At 37.1% G+C, this 21506-nt stretch overlaps 1 protein-coding gene across 8 annotated transcripts in view; it reads left to right on the top strand.

Annotated features, from left to right (window-relative positions):
• The window catches only part of LOC106872482 (ATP-dependent chromatin remodeler CHD9), a 128408-nt gene that overhangs the window by 48854 nt on the left and 58048 nt on the right, over positions 1 to 21506 (top strand). For all 8 annotated transcript variants that reach the window (XM_089364630.1, XM_089364627.1, XM_089364629.1 and 5 more), the window contains 10 exons: positions 1457 to 1565; positions 7401 to 7526; positions 8221 to 8292; positions 9504 to 9565; positions 11132 to 11246; positions 14649 to 14876; positions 15671 to 15798; positions 16833 to 17021; positions 18152 to 18203; positions 19975 to 20154. In XM_089364630.1, coding sequence (XP_089220756.1) covers positions 1457 to 1565; positions 7401 to 7526; positions 8221 to 8292; positions 9504 to 9565; positions 11132 to 11246; positions 14649 to 14876; positions 15671 to 15798; positions 16833 to 17021; positions 18152 to 18203; positions 19975 to 20154 — 1261 coding nt within the window. The remainder of the gene's footprint in view (positions 1 to 1456; positions 1566 to 7400; positions 7527 to 8220; positions 8293 to 9503; positions 9566 to 11131; positions 11247 to 14648; positions 14877 to 15670; positions 15799 to 16832; positions 17022 to 18151; positions 18204 to 19974; positions 20155 to 21506) is intronic.

Below are 21506 nucleotides of genomic sequence, written 5' to 3'. Positions count from 1 at the left end.
TCGGCCCCATGAAAGAGGTTTGAGAGGCAAACATTATTCCAGGTTTTCCTATTTCATTGATATCTTTTATCATAAATTTATATAATACCAGCCTAATAACAAAAAAGTTATTTTAATAAACTCTTCTACAAATACTTGATTATTTAAGACAAATTGATCTGGTTTGTGAATTTCATTAGAAAATATTATTCTGAAAGAGTTAATCAGGTCAAGCTTGCCTTTCATTCTTTTAGGGGCTCAGTAAAATAGGGTATCAGCCAAATACCACCTTTGGATGCTGTTCTTCTTTAAGTTTCTCATCTCATGTTGTTTTCTCCAGTGTGAAAAAAGACCATTGCATGAGCCAAGGAGTGGCTTATTATATATGGTTGGCTGATCTGCGAGAAATAATAACCAAATCTTACTTCAATCACACCATATCAGCTTTTGCAAGTAAAATGAAAAGACAATGGATAATGTGGTTCTAATCCAGCAAATCAGATTTGCTGAGTTGTGGAGCCTACACACCATATTCTATCTTAAAAACACTGTAATATTTGTTCTTGATGAACACAACACAACTTATTGTGAACCAGTAAGGGAGCCCCTTTGAAGTTGCTCAACCTGCTAGAAATAGCAAGCTAATTCCCTCAAATTACCCTTTCATCTGAACAAATACACAAAGACATGTTGGTTGACGTAGTCATTACTGAAATATTATAGGTCTTAGGTTTACTCAACCAAGATAGATTGGAACTAAACAATGCTAAATTTTATTCGAACCACAACTTAATAAATTGTGAGCCTGAAACCTTAACTGGATGGAATCAGATTTGACTGACTTTTGGTAGATTTTCTTGTTGTTTTCTTTTGAAATATCTGTAGAACTTTGCCACTGTTCATGGTTTGTTCTTTGATTATGTTTTATTAACACTGGTGGAAACTTTCTCAGCTGGTGACGTGTCTGGTTATGTAGAGAGAGTGTGAGAGTAAACTGTTTGGAATGAATGAGTTTCTACTTTCTTAAGAGTTCTTGCTGCCTAAATGGTTATGTTCAATAAATAAGACGAATGGCTGTGATGGAAAATCCAAAGACAAGAGAACAGTTTTCTTAACTAAAATGAATGCAGCCATTTAAGAAGCCTTTATGAGGACACAAAAGGTTCTCTTTCTGCTTCTGGTTGCAGAGAGTTTGGCTTTGATCTGTGACTTGTTTCAATTTAGAAAATCAGAAGTTTTACTACTCAAACACTTTGAATGATGCACTTTCTCATGGGTTGGTTTTAACACACACACAACACTGTCTTGACTGGGTTTCAACTTGAAATATTCTTTCAACAATGTACAGTTTCAGTGCTCTTATTTACTGTCTTTCAGCAAAGTGTGTGTGTGTGTGTGTGTTATCCACAGCTTATTTTACCAAAAATAAAGTTTATCATTAAGTCTGTGTCATCTTGCCGTCTTTTCGCTTCTTCAGAAAAGTGAAACCAATTTTGCGAAAGAAAAAGCAGACTGGATCTGATAACTCCGACATGGAAGTAACACCACCACCGTCACCAAAAGGAGATACTGATAGTTCGGTCCAGGTAAGTTCATAACGATCACATTATTTAGTTTTCAGATAGTTACCTGGAAATGACAGCTGACCTTATTTGGAACTAAGAACCAAAAGCAGTCTCATCACTGAGACTGTCCTATGTTACTGGTCATCATCATCATCCAGTATACTGTGGCCATCAAGGGCCAGTGACATCTTGCACTTGTCAGATTTTTAGGCTGTGGCTGTGTGGTATGAAGTTTGCTTCCCAACCACATGATTCTGAGTTCAGTCCTACTTTGTAGCACCTTGGGAATGGATTTAGTTGACTGAACCTGAAAGAAACCCCTCGTACGTATATATCAGCATCATCATCATCACGGGCATATGGCGTAGTGGTTAAGAGCGCGAGCTACTAACCCCAAGGTTCCGAGTTCGATTAACTGCAATGACCTGATTAATAATAGTAATAATAATATAATAATAATAATAATAATAATAATAGTAACATCGATAGGAATGAGAACCCAGGTTCGAAATTTCCCCAAGACACCTGACGAAGGCTTGAGGGTATATCAGCCGAAACGTTGTGTTAACAACAAACAAGATGAGGACGAATATCCGTCAAATGTAAATAATCATCATCATTGTCGTCGTTTAACGTCTGCATTTCCATGCTGGCATGGGTTGGACAGTTTGACTGAGGGCTGGTAAGCCAGAAGGCTGCACCAGGCTCCAGTCTGATCCGGCTAAGTTTCTACAGCTCGATGCCCTTCCTAATGCCAACCACTCCGAGAGTGTAGTGAGTGCTTTTACGTGCCACTGGCATGAGGGCCGGTCAGGTGGTACTGGCATCAGTCACGCTCAAGTGGTGCTTTTTATGCGCCGCCTGCACAGGAGCCAGTCAGGCGACGCTGGCAATGATCACGCTCGAATGGTGCTTTTAACGTTCCACTGGCATGGGTGCCAATCAGGCAGTACTGTTTTTGGTCAACACAAATTCTGGCACAAGGCCAGCAATTTTAGGGTTAAATTGATTACATTGACTCCAGGGCTCAATTGGTATTTTTTATCAACCCCTGAAGGGATGGAAAGAGAAATCACTTGGCAGCATTTGAACTCAGAACTCAGACAGACAAAATGCAGCTAAACATTTTGCCTGGCATGCTAACGATTCTGCCAGCTCCCCACCTTAAACTTTATTGTAATGTTATTAACATAATCGTTAGATCTTAAAAATCAACAGGGAGTGAAAATATTTTCTAATGAATTCTTCTCTTTATTAATGCTTCCGTTATTGAAAATGTTCCGTCTTTATTGAAGTCTGATAAATGTAAACTCTTTAATTTTTAAAAGAATCATGCATTCAGATTTCTTGTCATTGAATTTCTGTTAAAAAGTGTAATTAGCAGTTGAGGTGAAGTGGTCCTTCTTAAATGAATGCTTGTATAAGAATTGGTTTGATTTTTCAACAGCCATACCATTTCAGAATTAGTTGTTGTCTAAAATATATCAGTGGGAGATGATACCTCACATAGTAAAATCTCAGCAAATATGAACGATCAATAATATTGAACAATCAAAAAGTGTCATGACCTTTTCTTCATTTCAAGTATTTTCTGTCAATTTCTAAGTAATAAAAAGAAAAAAAATTTACTTTCTGCATATCAATTCTTAATTAAGTTAATTATACCCCATAATCAGTTATATCTAGAATAATAAAAAAAAAAAAAAAAGGAAAAAAAGAAACATTCTTCAGTTTATTTCATACAGTTTTAAGTTAAAGCTAGAGTTTTTCAACATTTCTCCTTCATTAAAATAAAAGTGGTTTTCTGATTTTCTGTAAAATATTGCTGTTAATGCCACAAAAAGAAAAGTGTTGCTAATACTGATGTAGATATTTGAAATGAAGGAATTATTTCATTCTTCAATTGTGAGCAGTTATTAACGCGTTTGTGTGAAATGAAGGAATAAAACTGTCAAGATTTCTTGGTCATTTAAGAACAAAGTATCCAGGTAGGGCAAAAAAAGGTTACAGTATACTCTACTGTCCAAATATAAAAGTTAACTCATTAAACTCTTTAAAATATTTCCCTTTGAATGAGTTTTTTTTTTTTTCCATATTCTGACAGTAGTATATTGTTAATAGCTGCTAGTTTGAACTAACAAGATGCATACTGCCCCCGTGCTGGCCTGTCCCACGAATCTCTCTCTCTCTTTCTCTCTCTCTCTCTCTCTCTCTCTCCTACCACTCCAATTGTGCTTTCAACCCCTAAACACTTTACCTATCTACTCATCCACAGACATGTTGCAGTCTTCTAGGATTCCTTCTCTCATGGGGCACCATTACTCTACAGTTGTATAAAAGTTGTATTCCCGCCTTCTCTCTCTCTCTCTCTCTCTCTCTCTCTCTCATAAATTTTTTTGTTTTTTTTTTTCTGGTTTGGGCAGTTTTCTTCTTCATTGTATGATGTTGTTTTGCCCCTGATCGTGCAGACCTATGGCCAAAGACATTCCAGTTGTAATCATTGCTTTTTTTTTTTTTATATTGACATAATGTATATAGGACTATATTATGACTTGGCTGCTATTTCTAACAGCGCAATTGACCCCCATGTGTGTGCTTTGACTTTCTGTTTGTTTATATTTCTTTCTCTAACAGCTGACAATGTTAAATATAAAACTTGGGTCAGCAATTGTGGGAATGTTGTTCATGATATTGATATTGTTTTTAATGTTGCTGTTGTTGTTGTTGGTGATAGACGTGATGATATCTCGAGAGATATTTAAGGAAAAATGTAAAGACTGAGAAGGTGAATGACAAGGACCTCTTTGTGTGCACAGTCTGTGACAGACCATGTCTGTCCTTGGCTGGCCTCAAATCTCACCTGCGAACCCATGGAAAACAAACCTCATTCAGCTATTCTGATTATATGTCTGTGCACACGTTTGAATGTGGTGTGTGCCAGAGGGTTTGCAAATCCAATGGGGGTCTTAAAAGACATGTTAGGATCCACAATGAGCAGAACTTACCTGCAGGTATTGGTAGTGCAAATCAGAGGTGCAATCTGTGTGGGTGTTTTTTCAAAACACTGTCTGGTTTAAAAAGCCACATCAGACGCCATGAAAGGGCTAAGGTGTAGGTGCAGGAGGTGGTCAAACTCTGTTTAAGGAGTAGACAACCACCATATATATATATATATATATATATGAACTCTCTTACTAATTGTGTTAAACTGTAAAAATCATAAAAACACAGATGGTAGAAGGCAGGCAATTTGTTAGAGTGGCAGGCCTCATGCACGTTTTGTAAAAGAGAGAGAGGGGGGCAGAAGGAGAGTGATCTGAAATATGTATTTTACCTGAAGGTAGCCAGCCTTCGTTTCTAGTTTACTAATCCACATGTTAGGTAGCACCAAATGATACCTGGAGGATAACAAAGTGTAAAGATAAAGACAGAGAGAGAGAGGGGGGAGGGAAGAAGGTTGTCATTAGAAAAGGTGAGCCATAGGAAGAGTAGAAGGGAGAGAGAAGAAATGAGGAGGGAGGGTGAAACAGGAGTGAGAGAGAGAGGAAGATTAGAGAGAAGGGGGGGAGGTAAAAGCAGAGAGATTTGAAAATGGATGCAGTTGTAAAAGAGAGTCTCTGAAGTGATAGGATGAGGAGAGGTTAGAAAGGGAAGAGTTTTGAGAAAGAAGGAGGATTGAAAACCTATAAGAGTAATAAAGGAGGGAGGATTTTGAGAATGATAAAGAGAGGGAGTGGTGAGAGTAGAAAACAATGAGATTAGTAAGAAAGAAAGAAAGGAAAATAGAGACAGAGAGAATGAACAATTGAAGGAGATAAACTCTGTGTGTGTGTGTGTGTGTGTGTGTTGGTGGGAGTAGGAAGAGATGACTATCTATCTCTTGCGATAATTTCTCAATAGATTTCTCTCAAAATCATCATAATTCCCACAGCTATGTTGTGTGTGTGTGTGTTGCTTAGTGGGATTTTCTGGTTTATTGTTGCTTGTTTTTTTTCTTTTATACAAACTAGTTTAAAAAACAAAAACAAATAATATCTGGTGTCTATGTAATAACATGAAAACAAAACAAAGCATTTCAGAAGTTAAGGCTGATCTTTCTAATGTGTTATGTGTGAGAGAGTGTATGTGTGTGTGTGTGTGTGTATGTATATATATATATATATATATATATATATACACACACACACTCACACACACACACACACACATATTTATATAGAAGGTTGAAAAGGAACACGAGTTGATATGTTTAAGGAAAAAAAAGTCAAGGTAGAAAATGCTAAAATAATTTTATCGTAAAAAACATTTCTGTACTGGTTTCGGTCATTGAGACTTTTTCAACTCTAAGTATGGAAAACAATTAAATTTTGGAAAAATTAAATGAAAAGTTTTTTTAAAAGAATATTTGCATAGTATTCAAATACAAGGGGCATTTTCCTCTCTTGTTTACTCTTGTGGATTCAAACCCACAAGAGAGACAGAAACAGGCATGGCTGCTGTCTCATCATCATCATCATCGTTTAACGTCCGCTTTCCATGCTAGCATGGGTTGGACGATTTGACTGAGGACTGGTGAAACCGGATGGCAACACCAGGCTCCAATCTAATTTGGCAGAGTTTCTACAGCTGGATGCCCTTCCTAACACCAACCACTCAGAGTGTGTAGTGGGTGCTTTTACGTGTCACCCGCACGAAGGCCAGTCAGGTGGTACTGGCAACGGCCACGCTCGAAATGGTGTCTTTTATGTGCCACCCGCACAAAAGCCAGTCCAGGGGCACTGACAACGATCTTGCTCGAAGAATGAAACAAGTAAAAGGCAAAAGATATGTTACATTTGTTCCCATTCTGTATTATTTACTGTGAGATGGATTTGAACTGTTGTTGATCGTGGGCCCAAAGCAGCAGCAGTGTCAGGATGTGAACTGTGAATCTTTCTGCTCGTATTTTAGTATCAGTTTAGTCAGCTCTACATCCAGTCCTTCCTATCTTCCTTTCTCCTTAATGCTAAGCAATGGCTGAAAACTTAAAATCATTGAAGCTTTCCTGAGTGTTTCATGCTGAGTTTGACCCCCCCCCCCCCCCACACACACTCCTATTGATATCTCAGAAAAGTAAAAACAAAAAAGTTGGATTCCACTGAATCAAATAATATTGATTATCATATCTGAGGTGAACAATCAAGTGATATTGATTTCTGTCTGAGGTACCCACTGAATGGGTAAGAAATTTCTATTCCAAATACATGGTTTTGGATCCACTTCCACTGCATGGCACCTTCAGTGTGTTCTGTCACAGCCCCAGGCCACTAACCAAAGCCCTGTAAGTGGATTTGGTCAATTGAAACTGAAAAAAAAGGCAAATGTTGTGTGTGTGTGTGTGTGTGAGCATCTGCATACTGTCTCCTTGCCTTGACATCACATGGTAGCTGTAAACAAGTGTCACCATCATGCAAATGATGTCCTTTGTTTCCAATCTTCCATAAAAACATGTCTGGCCATGGGGAAATAATATCTTATTAGGAGGGTTAGTGATAGGAAGGGCATCATATACCCAGGAAGAAAACACTTCACAACCATTTAACTATTTCATTAATATTTTTTCATTGTAATGTTGCCCCCTTTAGAGTGATAAGACACTGCACTTTCATCAGTTTTCACCAGTGACAATGAGTTCTATTCCTTTGTGTTTGAATAATATGAGTTGGAAGGATGTCCAGGGGTAAAAACAATTCCTCACTTCTAAAGGACGCCTTACCAAAAAAAAAAAAAAAAAGAAATAAAACACAGCAAAAAAAAAAAATGAAGAAAGTAAAATAAATAAAAACTCTTATTAAACTCTGTTTTCGTTTATTTCAGAAGCGACGATCAGCTCGTAATACGAAAAGGAAAAAATATTGTGATGATGTGGATATCAGCTTTTCTGATGATAATCCTGAAATTGATGTTGAAACTCTGGATGGGACGGCTATGCTCAACAGAATGGTAATATAGTTTTTGTCAATTTCTTTCTCTCTTCTCTTCAGCTTTCCATATTTTTTATTCTTTTTAAACTATCAAGTGAAAGATTTTATTTACAATAATATCTCTCGTATGTACTTTCCCTATATCATATATGCTTTCTCTCTCTCTCTCTCTCTCCCTCTCTCTCTCTCTCTCATATATGCGTGCACGCTTATTCAAAATGCCTAATAACACCCTCTCATGCATTGTGTATCCTATAGCTCTTCTTGGTTTTCCACCATAAAACCATATTTGAATGGTGTCTTATGAGACACTCTATGTGTACTCGTTACTTTTATCTGTGTGTGTGTGAAGAAATAGTTATGATTTTTCATTTGAAGTTGATGAGCTTCATAAGTTCTTTCCATAGAGCTTTGTCTGATAGGTCTACAGGTGCCTGAGGACCCAGAACATAAAGTTAGTCGTAAAGAAGTGATGAGATTTTAGCTTCAAAATAAAAACAATAAACCCTGTTTGTTGTATTTTATACTTTTTGTAGCCAGTTTATAAATAAAACCATTTACTTTTATATGTATTAATTTATTGAAACTTGTTGAAGGTGTGTGTGTGTGTGTATAATGGCATTGTTTATGCAGGTTAAGATTGTGAACTTTCTCTGTAGTTTGTTTTCTGTGACACATGAATGATTTTGGTTAATATTAATTTTCACTTCCAGGAAGTTATTGATGAAGATATTATGATTGTGGAGAAAATTCTTGGATCTAGAATGCGGAAAGTTGACCCTGATGTATGTTGTTATTATTATTATTATTCTTGTTGTTGTCGGCGGCGGCGGCCGTCGTCATCGTCATTGCCGCCGCCGCCACCGCCGCTGTTGTTGTTGTTGTTGTTTAATTCTTCATTGCTTTGATTTGTAAATATATAACTTAGTCCTGACTATAAGGGTGCATGCAAAGTGTGTGGTTAAGGAACTTGCTTCATACCCACAGGATTCCTGGTTTGATCCACCTGTGTGATGCCTGGCAAAAGTGTCTGCTTCCACTCTTTAGGCTGACCAATATCTTGGAAGATGGAAACTGTGTAGAAGCTTCACACTTTGCTACTAAAATTATAATATATATATATATGTTTGTGCAAATGATTTATCATTTCATCTGATTGATTTACTATGGTGTCTTGTGATGCATGTACTTTTTCCTATTTAGGTATATATAAATAGACGATATATATGTGTGTACACACACACACACACACACACACACACACACACACACATGCACTCTTGTATACAACAGGCTTCCTCCAGTTTCCATCTCCCAAATCCACTTTGGCCCAAGACTATAGTAAGCTATAGTGTCAAAGGTGTCGCATATTAGGACTGAACCTGGAACCATGTGGTTGGGAAGCAGACTTTTTACCACACAGCCACACCTGCTGCTGTCGGTAACATTCTTGGTTGATCTGTTCCTGACAGTCAAATGAACTGAAGTATGCTGGATCATGTGGTGTCCTGCTTTGTAATAAAACATCTTTGATGAATCTGGGCTGAAGAGCTAACCATTTGGTTATTTTACAGTTTGGGTTGGGTGGATGAAATAAGGCCCAGATGTGTAAAGAAAAGGGTCTGGGATGCAGGAACAAAATAAAGTTAAATGTAGAATTGTATGGAATGGTAAGAGAAGTTAAGATCACTTAGTATTGAGGTTGTTTAGCCCTAGGTTGATCCTAAATGTACCAACCTTTAGCGAAAGGCATTCAACCACGAGAATGCTGCTCAAACTACATTAACCAATGTATCCTTCCTTAATTTTAGATTGTAGTATGTGATTTAAAGGAGGTTGGATATATCTAGCAAGTCCAGAGACTATGTAGAAGCTGTACTTTTATTTAGAAAAGTCATTAGTTTTGTGTGAAATGTAGAGGTTATTAATTATTTATTGTTTATACCAAGAATTGTTGATTGTTTATTGGGTATTGTTTTGTTTGTTTTTTTTCCAGACGGCAACTGATGAAGAAATACCTGAAAGGGAGGATGAGTTTTTTGTGAAATACAAAAACTAGTAAGTAGAATAAACTTTTCCATATTAACTTCCTGGCACCAAAGAGCATTGTGGCATTTTTGTTCATCAAATCAATATTCTACTCAATTATCTTTCTAAATAAATTTTTGATTAGTCAGAAGATAGATAGCATTTCTATTCTGTATTGCAATTAAAATGAATGAAAAACCTAAGTTTTTTACATAACATATATTAATCATTTGAAACATGTCCATTGATTTATTTACCTTCTGTTGTCTTCAACAGAAAAAGGATTATTTCTGATAGTTTATCATCTTTATCATAGCACCTACCAAAAATATTTAAGTATTATCTGCAGCCATGGCCTGTCTGCCATGTCATGACGGATGTTATTTTTCGTAGAAATTCTGGTCAAACCTGTGTGGCTAAGTTATTGGTGTGTTTAAGTAGTAGCCTCCTGAGCTATAAGATCAAACCAGTTAACAAAAAAAAAAAAAAAGGATAAGATAGGGATTACTCGAACCTTTTGGCAGAATGGTTTATATCAGGGACACTCAGGAAAATGACTGAATTAGCAATTTCCTAAAACACTCTAAAATTGATTTCAAAAGGTGTTTGAATATTTTTATGGTGAAGAACTGGAGTCCTTGTCCTAAAAGCAGTGTAGTCAACTTGAGTTGATCTGTTTTCATTGATAGAGTAATACTTAGTCTTAAATGTTAATTTTGGCAACAATAATTCATGCAACGAATCAAAGAGCCTTGAGTTTCTTGTCACAGTTTCTTCAACATTTACATAGTATCTCACCATCTCTTTCAAATTAAACTGTCACTACAGAGAAACTGTCATCCATACACAACATTCATGGTCTTGTATGATGCTTAGAGGAACTTTAATGAATAAATGTCAACTGAAAATCACACTCAAAATACAAGAACAGAGTTGTCATACGACACTGACATAGAAAATTCTCCAAAAGAATTGTATTTTAAAAAAATTCTCCTGCAACACCATACACACAATTGGTCAGCTTATGTTGTAATATTTAAACACTGCTTGATGTCTTATTTCAACATAAACACACACACAGGGTCTCTCTCTCTCTCTCTCTCAAACCCACTACAATGCAATGGAAAAAATTGCATTTTACTTGACCACTATCAACATAACGCCAGTATCTGGTGCTTGCACCAAAAAACCAACCACATACTTTGCCAGTACAGTCTCTAAATCCCTTGATAAACTTGCAATCATCAAAGTATTCCAAGTATCTCTAACCAAACAACAATTCTCCAAAAACAAACACCAAACACACACTCATTAGAATACAAATTATTCAGTGACACAAAATAAATACAACTAAATGGAGACTGTTGTACAGAGCACGGGCCTCAGATGTTCACAAATATGCCTAATGACGTAGTTTACAGTTTCAGTTGCTTGCATATATAACTACACAAAACAAAATACCTTTTGGATATTGTTGAGACAGTGGAGTTCATGAATGTATGTAAACAAGTGTTGAAAGGCAGTGATAAGCATTGGAATCGGATGACTGTCATAGTGTTGATGAAGCTTAAGACAATTCTTGGTTGATACTTTCAGTTCCTATCTGCATTCCGAATGGAAGACTGTGAAGGAACTATCTACAGACAAACGCATCCATATGAAAGTGAAACGCTACAAGATGAAACAGCTCAACAGAAGCACATTCTCAATGGTGAGGCAGCCAACTTTTTGTTTTAGTTATGTCTTGAAGGAAATATATCTGTTATTAATACTTTAAATGTTTCTGAAGTAAATATCTTTGTTGATATAAGTATTCATTCTAAAAGAAAAATATTCACAACAATTACAAAAACATTCACAATATTCTGTGTAATGTGTGTGTGTGTGTGTGTGTGTGTGTGTATGTGTGTGAATGAGTTCTTATTTCCTTTGCTTCTCCTTTTCCTTTTTTTATTTGTTGATTGTAAATGGTGGTTTCGTTAATGGTGTTATTTGATTGTAGCCCACCAGTAAAGCATGTCTTGATATGTTGTATAATCTTTGTAGACAGAAGCCTCATCCACGGTGTTGTTTGTTTCCAGTCCAGGTTGTTGTTCAATAGATTGGGAAATTATTACCTCACTTGGAAACAAATTAGGGTTGGCAACAGGAAGAGCATTCAGCTGTAGAAAATCTCTGCCCCAACATATTCACGTTTGACTCATGCAAGCAGAGAAAAGTAAATATTAAAATGATGATGATGGTGATGCTTTAGACAGCTTAATGCCTTTGAGTGGAATCCAATTTGGAATATGTATATATGCAAATATATGTACTGCTAATGAATATGTATGTAGAATCTATCCATGTGTTTCATAAACATATATTTAGTCAGGTTGAGAAATTAAAACCCCAAAATTTAATGTTTGGGCTGTGACAGGATATGAGCTATCAACCTCTTTCTTGATTGGTCAGTACCCTAACAACTTGGCAGTCCACCATCATCATCACCACCATCATTTTCACGTCCACTTTTTCATTCTCTGCATGAGTCAGATGGAATTTATTGAGGCAGATTTAACACAAAATTTCATGTTGGCTGTTTGTTTCTGTCCATGACAAAATCGTAGACTACAACATACATACGTGATCACAAAAACACAAATTTCACAACTTGCGAAGTAAACACAGCAATGTCACTCGGCATACTGCCTCACGAAGGTTACTGCTAGCTCTCACTGCGCACACAACTGTGCGCTGCCATCTGTTGGCGCGCTACAGAACTAGCCTGGAAAATTTTTGATACCAGCTCGTATATTGCAGGGATACAATACAGAAATCATAATTGAAAACTTAAATAATTTTATTATGGAATATCTCCATTCTTTAAAATCTCATACTATTAAATTTATTAAATGTTTTTGTTCTTTCAATCCAGACATACGAAATAATCCAAACACACTTGTTTATCTCCCTTTCTATTATGTTTACTCCCTTATATGAACCGTTGTTGTTTACAAATACATTGTTTATATTAAGATCTTAGCTGTTTATAGTTCCTATTATGAGTTGTCAGTTATAAGGGGAAATGGTTAGTGAGACTATAAAAACTGAATCAAATAAATCTGATGAAATAAGCGAACATAAAGCAGTGAGATTTATTATTTTTACAATATAAATATTGTCATAATGAAATAAAATAAAACTATGTGTGAGAAAGATAGAATGAGAAGAACTAACTTAATCAAATGAACAACAACAAGGCACTTGTGCAGTTCATCTTCTTCTCTCTGACTCTTTCATGTCTCCCTTTTTTTGTATCAACTGCTGTTTCTCTTTCTCACTTCTTAGCTGCTTCTTTCTCCACTTCTTTCACTAACTGCTTTGTGCTGGTGTCTGTATATATATATATGATAATATTTTATTAGCTTAAAGCTTATAAGTGATCACTGTATAATGACTAAAGAATATTGTCTAATGTGGGGACATTTTCTTTAGTCATTACACAGTGTTCGCTTATAAACTTTAAGCTTATCAAATATCATTATTATTTACAGAATTGTAAAAATCAACACTGCTTACCAAAAACCATCGCAATATATATATATATATATATATATATATATATATGCATATATATATATATATACATATATATATATATATATATATATATATGCATATATATATATATATACACACACACACACACACACACACACACACACACACACACACACACACACACATATATATGGAGGTGTGGCTGTGTGATAAGAAGTAGTTTGCTTTCCAAGTGTATGGTTCTGGGTTCAGTCCCACTGCATGGCATGTTGGGCAAGAATCTCCTGCTATAACCTTAAGCTGACCAAAGCCTTGTGGGTGGATTTGGTAGATGGGAACTGACAGAAGTCTATCGTACATACGTGTGTATGTGTGGGGCTGGTGCAGCCCTGCCTCCAACTTGCCAGCTCTGGCCACATTGTCCAACCCGTGCCAGCATGGACAGTGAACATTAAACGATGATGATGATGATGATGATGATTCTTTTCCTTGACAGCATGTAATAATTGCAAGTGGTGTCCTTAGTTTCCAATGTTCATGGAGTCCTGTCTAGTCATGAAGAAATGTTACCTTACTTGGAAACAGTTGAGGGTTGGCAACAGGAAACATCCATCTGTAGAAAATCTACCTTAACAAGTTCCATGTGATCCATGCGAGCATCAAAAAGTGGATGTTAAAATGATGATGATATCCATGTATGTCTGATTTTATAATATGTACAAGATGGTATAATTCTGTAGTGTGCCAACAGATGGCAGCACATGGTTGCATGCATAGTGAGAAATAGCAATGACCTTCTTGAGACAGTGTGCTGAGTGACATCACTGTGTTTACTTTGCAAGATGTGAAATTTATGTTTTTGTGATCACATGCATATGCTGCAGTCTTTTTGCCATGGACTGGAACAAAGAGCCCAACATGAAATTTTGTGTTAAACTTGGGAAGTCCGCTACAAAATCATTGAGCATGCTTTGACAAGGCAATGGGTTGCATGCAATGTTTTGAATGGCCTGGGCACTTCTAAAGCAGAAGAGTGTCTCTGGTTGGTGTGCAATGTGGAAGGCTTGCCATGAGTGTTACTCCTGGAAATTTGCATCAAAAATTCATCCCCCAGGGCGGCCAGACTGTCAATCGAGAGTTCTACTACGATGTTTTGAAGCATTTGAGGGAGGAGGACATTCTGTGAAAATGAGCAGAACTGTGGAGTGTGAAGAATTGGGTTTTTCACCAAGCTCTCTTCACTCAGAGTTTCTCACCAAAAACAACAAGGTATCAATTCCACATCTACCCTTTCCACCAGATTTAGCCCTTCCATCTCTTCCCCAAGATGAAAATGTAGCTCGAAGGTCACCGTTTTAACACTGTTGTTGAGATCCAGAGCAAATTGCTGAAGGTCCTCGACTCACTTCTGGAAAACGACTTCCAGGTTGGATTCCTAAAGGGATAGGAATGTGGGACTGGTGTATTTGTTGCACAAGGTGATTATTTTGAAGGAGATGATATTAAATGTAACTTAGTCCATGAACCACCTTGTAGCTGTTTCTAATGATGTTAATTCTAAATTTTACAGGCAGAAGAAGAAGAGCTGTTTAATCCAGACTATGTTGAAGTAGATCGAGTACTGGAGGTTGCTCACTCAATTGATCCCAAAACAAAAGAGAAAGTTGTCCATTATTTGGTCAAGTGGACCAGCCTACCCTATGAAGAGAGTACATGGGAACTCCCTCAAGATGTTGATCCTAAAAAAATTGAAATTTTTAACAAATTACAAATACCACCCAGTGAAGAAAAACGAAAGGTAAACTCATTAATCCGTTATTCTGTGTTCTCTTGATTATGTTGTGTTGTCACTGATTCTGTTCCTGTTCTTTACTGATTCTGTTATTCCTGTTCTTTACTGATTCTGTTATTCCTGTTCTTTACTGATTCTGTTATTCCTGTTCTTTACTGATTCTGTTATTCCTGTTCTTTACTGATTCTGTTATTCCTGTTCTTTACTGATTCTGTTGTTCCTGTTCTTTACTGATTCTGTTGTTCCTGTTCTTTACTGATTCTGTTGTTCCTGTTCTTTACTGATTCTGTTGTTCCTGTTCTTTACTGATTTTGTTGTTCCTGTTCTTTACTGATTCTGTTATTCTTTTCTTCACTGGTCTTGTTTTGTTCTGTAATTATTCTCTTGTTCTTTTCCTTAGTGATTTTGTTGTATTCGTTTTACTGCTTTTTCTTTTCAATTATGATGTGGAATGTTAAATGTGTCCTAGTATCCTTTCACAGCTTCATGCTGACTGGTCAACTGAGTATCTCATGATTAGGGTCTGAATCCCCGCTACACAACCTCCCATGAAAATATGTCTGGTTATAGGGAAATATTACTTTACTTGGAGACAAGTGTACATTGGGCATCCAGCCATAGAAAATCTACCCCAACAAATTCCATCCGACCCCTGCCAATATGGGGCTACATTAGAAGACAAAAACAAATAGGAAAGAATAAGGGATCTGGAGAAATGTGGGACACTATAATTTTTGTTTCTTTGTTTTGTGTATTGTTAAATATTTCAGTAAATCAAATTTTGCCTTTTCTTTTTGAAGCCTAAAGAAAGACCACACCCTTCTGGGTGGAAGAAACTAGAAGTATCTCGAAATTATGAAAACAACAACAGATTACGAGACTACCAACTGGAAGGTGTAAACTGGTTAACGTTTAGTTGGTATAAAGTGTGAGTATCTATTCACTCTCTCTATATATATAGTGTGTGTGTGTGTGTGTGTGTGTGATTCTCTGCTATTATTTTATTGTGTACAGTTAATTAGAAATACGAACAAGTTTGTGATTCCTGGACTTTGCATTGTGAGAGAAATTTGTTTGACAAATTGTGAAGCATGTCAGTATGTTTATCTTTACTCTTTTACTCTTTTACTTGTTTCACTCTTTTGACTGTGGCCATGCTGGAGCACTGCCTTTAGTCGAGCAAATCGACCCCAGGACTTATTCTTTGGAAGCCTAGTACTTATTCTATCGGTCTCTTTTGCTGAACCGCTAAGTTAGGGGGGCGTAAACACACCAGCATCGGTTGTCAAGCGATGTTGGGAGGGACAAACACAGACACACAAACACGCACATACACATATATATACGACGGGCTTCTTTCAGTTTCCGTCTACCAAATCCACTCACAAGGCTTTGGTCGGCCCGAGGCTATAGTAGAAGACACTTGCCCAAGGTGCCACGCAGTGGGACTGAACCTAGAACCATGTGGTTGGTAAGCAAGCTACTTTCCACACAGCCACTCCTGCGCCTATAATATATACATATTTCTTTGAATGTTGGCGAGATGATTGATGAGCTGGATTAGTGCATTGGAATGAATTTATCTTGTTGTACTAGTCTCTCTCCCAAGTTGTAGAGAGTCTGTTTTGTAACGTCTGTGTGTGTGTGTGTGTGTGTGTGTGTGTTTGTTTTGACAAAAAAATTTAAACATTTGACTCTTAAATGAAAATACATTTTGTGATATTTGTTCTTCCTGAGTTCTTGAGATAATCCTTTGTTAATTGCCATTGCAAATGCACTGATCCACTGATTGGCCTGTTGGAATCCTATAAGCAACAATGCTATTTATCTGATATAGAATAAACCTAAGAACAACATTTAATTCAAAATCCAACATTATGACTTGTTGTTGATGAGTTCAGCCTCTCTAATATGTCTCTCTCTCTCTCTCTCTCTCTCTCTCTCTCTCTTCTCCACTGACAGGCAAAACTGCATCTTAGCTGATGAGATGGGTTTAGGTAAAACAATCCAAAGTATCACATTTCTCAATGAAATTGATCTCTATGGTATTCCTGGACCATTTTTGATAATTGCACCACTGTCAACCATATGTAACTGGCAAAGAGAGTTTGAGACTTGGACAGAAATGAATGCTATTCTCTATCATGGATCGTAAGTACAAACCACCTCCTGCAACTCTTTCATTCGTTTTTACAGCTCACTTCTCTCTCTCTCTCTCTCTCTCTCTCTCTCTCTCTCTCTCTCTCTCTCTCTCTCTCTCTCTTTCTTTTTATTTATCTGTTCCCTTTCTTGTGTGTTCACATTTGTTTACACACTTAAAGCATAAAATGATGTCACTACTTAATCACTGGCTTTTGAGAGAGTCATCGTGCAAAAGGCTAATGAAATCAGTTCCTTACTTGGCAACAGGAAGGACATAAAATACTGCCTAAAGAAGTCTTGTGTAACCATGCTACATGAAGGAGATGCAAAAATGATGATGATGATGATGATAGACAATATAAGTAAAGTAAAGAGAAATGGTTAGCACTGAGAATTGAAACCTTGTTTTGAGATTGACTTTTTCATGAAACCTGAAACAGTGGCAATATTATTTTCTACTCTAGCTAGGTGCAACTCCTTTTGGGAAGTTGGGGGTCCAGTCGATTAGATCAACCCCAATATGCAACTGGTGCTTAATTTATTGACCCTGAAAGGATGAAAGGCAAAGTCAACCTTGGTGGAATTTGAACTCAGAACGTAAAGACAGATTAAATACTGCTAAGCATTTCGCCCCACGTGCTAACGTTTCTGTCAGCTCACCGCCTTTGAATCAGTGACAATATTGTTTCAGTCCATGTTAGGTTTTGTTTTCTTATATTTCACTGGATGTTCCTTATCTGTACAAAGCAAATCATTTGACTGTTTCACGAAGAACTGCATCAATGTCACAGCTTCTCTCGTCTCTTAAATCAGTCTAGTATTACTGACAGTGTCATGTGTGGTAGACAAAAATTCCTCTCGGTCATCAAATTTTGAATTCAAATTCTGCCAGGATTATCTTTATTTTATCAGGTTTGAGAAAATATGGTGGTAGCCAAGTGTGAGGAACGATTTACTATTCCTATAAAGGCATCATCCTAGATGAGAATGTAACTAAGATAGAAGAGAATGTCTTTATGTGAGGAATCCCCTTATTTCTCTTCCCACTCTCTCTCTTTCAGTCACACCTGTACCTGTATGTTGTTGTAGAGTTTCTCTTTCTTTTTTCCATTTTCTCCCAAAACCTTTTCTTCTTTCAGCAACACCAGCAGACACATGATTCAGGAGTATGAAATGTATTATAAAGACGATGTGAGTTCACCTCTCTCTCTCTCTCTCTCTCTCTCTCTCTCTCCATTACAAAGTACAAAACAAATCCTATGCTATTGAGCTGTGCAATTATTTATTCATTAAATTTCGACATCCTTTCACACTCTGAGATCAAATCCAACTGAAGTTGGTTCTGCATTTCATTCTTCTGGGGTTCAATAAAATCAATATGAGTTCACCACTGGGGTCGATGGAATCATTTATAGCCTCCCACTCTCTTCTCCATTGGCCTTCCTGTCTTGGAAATTTCTACTTGGTTCCATTTCTTTACATCAGACCAAGTCATTTCCTTTTTGCTAGCAACATCCTGTCTTCTTTCTTGCTTGCTAAACCTCTTCTTTTAGGTTTACTTTGAGGTTTCCCCATTCTGAAATACCTGAAATTTCTTTGCTAAATCTCCTACATACACAGGCAATTATAAGAGCTTTGTCAGTAGTGTATTGGAATTTCCTTGGTTAGGTGGTCTTAAACTCCTCTGTCATTAATTTGAGGACCATAAAGAACAGAAGGGTGCTGAGGACTAAGTCCTGCTGGACCTAACATCGGACCAAACTTCTCTCTGTATTCCTTGTCGACTTCATTGCTGTTTATGACCTTCATGGTCCTCACAAGCTTTTCATTTTACCCCTGATTTCCTTAGTGACTACCAGATTATCGAGCATGGAACACTGTCAAGTACCTTCTCCAGGTTTATAAATGTCTTCTACAACAGCATGCTCCTAGCTAAGTACTTCTGGAGTTGTCTCAGAAGGAGGAAGGCATTGTAGTACCAGTTCTTCTGAGCTGTAGCTCATCTAAGCTAATTTTATTCCTAATCAGTTGTGTTGTTATTCTTTCAGAAACTTCCATAACTTGATCCATCAGTTTTGAGCCTTTGTAGTTTTTTGCTCCTACGACAGTTGATGATTGTCCTGCTGCGCTGGTCAGAGGCTATGGCACTTTCTTGAATGACTTGATGGACTATACAAGTGACTAGCATATAATCCACCTTGCCAATTACTTCCAGCATTTCAGTGATGACAGTACCTGGTGGTTGTCTAGCTGCTCGCTTTATGGAATTTGGGTGCTGTAGATATGATGACTGGCTCCAAAGCTGGAACAAAATCATTTCTTTCCATGCTGCTGAGTACAATAATAATAATAATACTACCCCCTGACTGGCTCCCATGCTGGTGGCACGTAAAATGCACCATCTGAACTTGATCAATGCCAGGGCCACCTGACTGGCTCCTGTGCTGGTGGCACGTAAAAAACACCCACTGTACTCTCGGAATGGTTGGCATCAGGAAAGGCATCCAGTTGTAGAAACATTGCCAGATCAAATTGGAGCCTGGTGCAGCTGCTGGCTTTCCAGACCTCAGTCAAACCGTCCAACCCATGCCAGCATGGAAAACGTTTGTTAAACAATGATGATGATGACAGTAAAACGTACTGTAGATGAAGGCTACAAATTACCTGAAACCATACATAAATTATCAAAATATTTGATATTATTAATTGATCATCCTTATAATAATTTGATAATGAAGAAAGTAAATAATAAAGCAGATCAAAAGGATGAATTTTTCTTATGTGCAATAAATAAATCAATAAATAAATATTTATTTGATGTATGCACTGGGGAATCTTGAATCCGTTTTAAATTTGACATGCATAGAGGTATACACACACACACACACACACACACACACTAATGTAACTACATGAAATTTTGTACTTTTAACTTCTTTCAATGTTATATTCTCTCTTACAGCAAGGCAACCGGATTCCAGGAATCTACAAATTCCATGCTTTGATCACGACTTATGAAATGGTTATTACAGACTGTGAGATTCTTACAGCCATTGAGTGGAGGTGTCTAATAATTGATGAAGCTCATCGCTTGAAGAACCGTAATTGCAGACTCTTGGAAGGTTTGAAACAGTTTGAAGTGGTAAGTTCAGAGAATCACCAAACCAAGGAGGGAAAGGAAATTTTGCTGAGTGACTTTAAGATATTTTCTTAATTTTAATTGTTAAAAATTTTCTTTTGAAAAATTCCTTTTCATTAAATTTTTTAAGATGATAATTTGATAAAGGAAAGGAGGTTACTAATAGCAGTATATTACTGGTACTTTTTTTTTTATCAACATCCGTGGAATAAATAATCAAGACAAGTGTGGCAGAACTGCAATACATTATGTAATAAAGGATGAGGTGCACTGTCTCAGTCTTTCTTCTTACTCTCCTTTTGTTGTTGTTACATGTATTTAATAATAATAATAATAACAATAACAACAATAAAATCAAAATCACAATCAAATTGAAATCAAAATGGAGATTATAGTTGTGGCCGATGTCAGTGCTGCCTGACTGGCTCCCATGCTACGGGCATGCATTAAGCACCATTCATGCGTGGGTCGATGCCAGTGCCGCCTGACTGGCTCCCATGCCAGTGGCACATAAAAAACACCCACTGCACTCTTGGAGTGGTTGGCGTTAGGAAGGGCATCCAACTATAGAAACCTTGCCAGATCAGATTGGAGCCTGGTGCAACCTCCTGTCTTGTCAAACCGTCCAACCCATGCCAACATGGAAAGTGGACATTAAATGATGATGGTGAATAATCTTAATCGTATTATCATCAATTTTGTACATCAATTACATTGCTGTCACCAATGCTGGGCAATTTAGCAAGATAAGGAAGACTGCCCCATATTTGGCCTGAAAAAAAAAAAAAAAAAGTCTTTTGATTATTTCTACCTATTCATGAACAAAACATAACCAAAACCTTCAAAACCACTGTAAATGCTAGATTTCTGAATCTCTGAGGAACTTACAACCAAATACTAAGACTTTAAAATACTTAAGACCACATCACTTGCTGACCCTCCACAAGTTCAACGTTGAGTTTTGTTCTCATCTCTAGGCTGCTAAACACACATCTTAGATTGATAATGATTCCCATACAGAATTCTTTTCTCTCTCTCTCTCTCTCTCACTCTCACACTCACACACACAACTACAAGGGCCTCTCTTCTGAATTTGCAAGCTGAATATCATCACCTCCACTCAGGTCCACCCAGTGCATTCCTCTGTCTCTCCTCTTCTCACTCATCTATTTTGACCTATTGCTCAAACTTTCCCTTTCCTGTTGAAGTTCAAACTGAACATGAAATGCATTCACTTCAATAATTTGAGAGGAACTATGAAAGGTCAAAAGTCATTCCCTTTCACTTCAGACTAAGTACTTCTCCAACTAATTAACGATAATAAATAGTTACATAAGTACATAGCCAGAGATTCT

Source organism: Octopus bimaculoides, chromosome 16, assembly GCF_046866305.1.
Source record: "Octopus bimaculoides isolate indiv1 chromosome 16, ASM4686630v1, whole genome shotgun sequence".
Lineage (NCBI taxonomy): Eukaryota > Metazoa > Mollusca > Cephalopoda > Octopoda > Octopodidae > Octopus > Octopus bimaculoides.
Note: the sequence above shows the minus strand (reverse complement) of the source record. Positions and strands in the feature narration are given on the sequence as shown.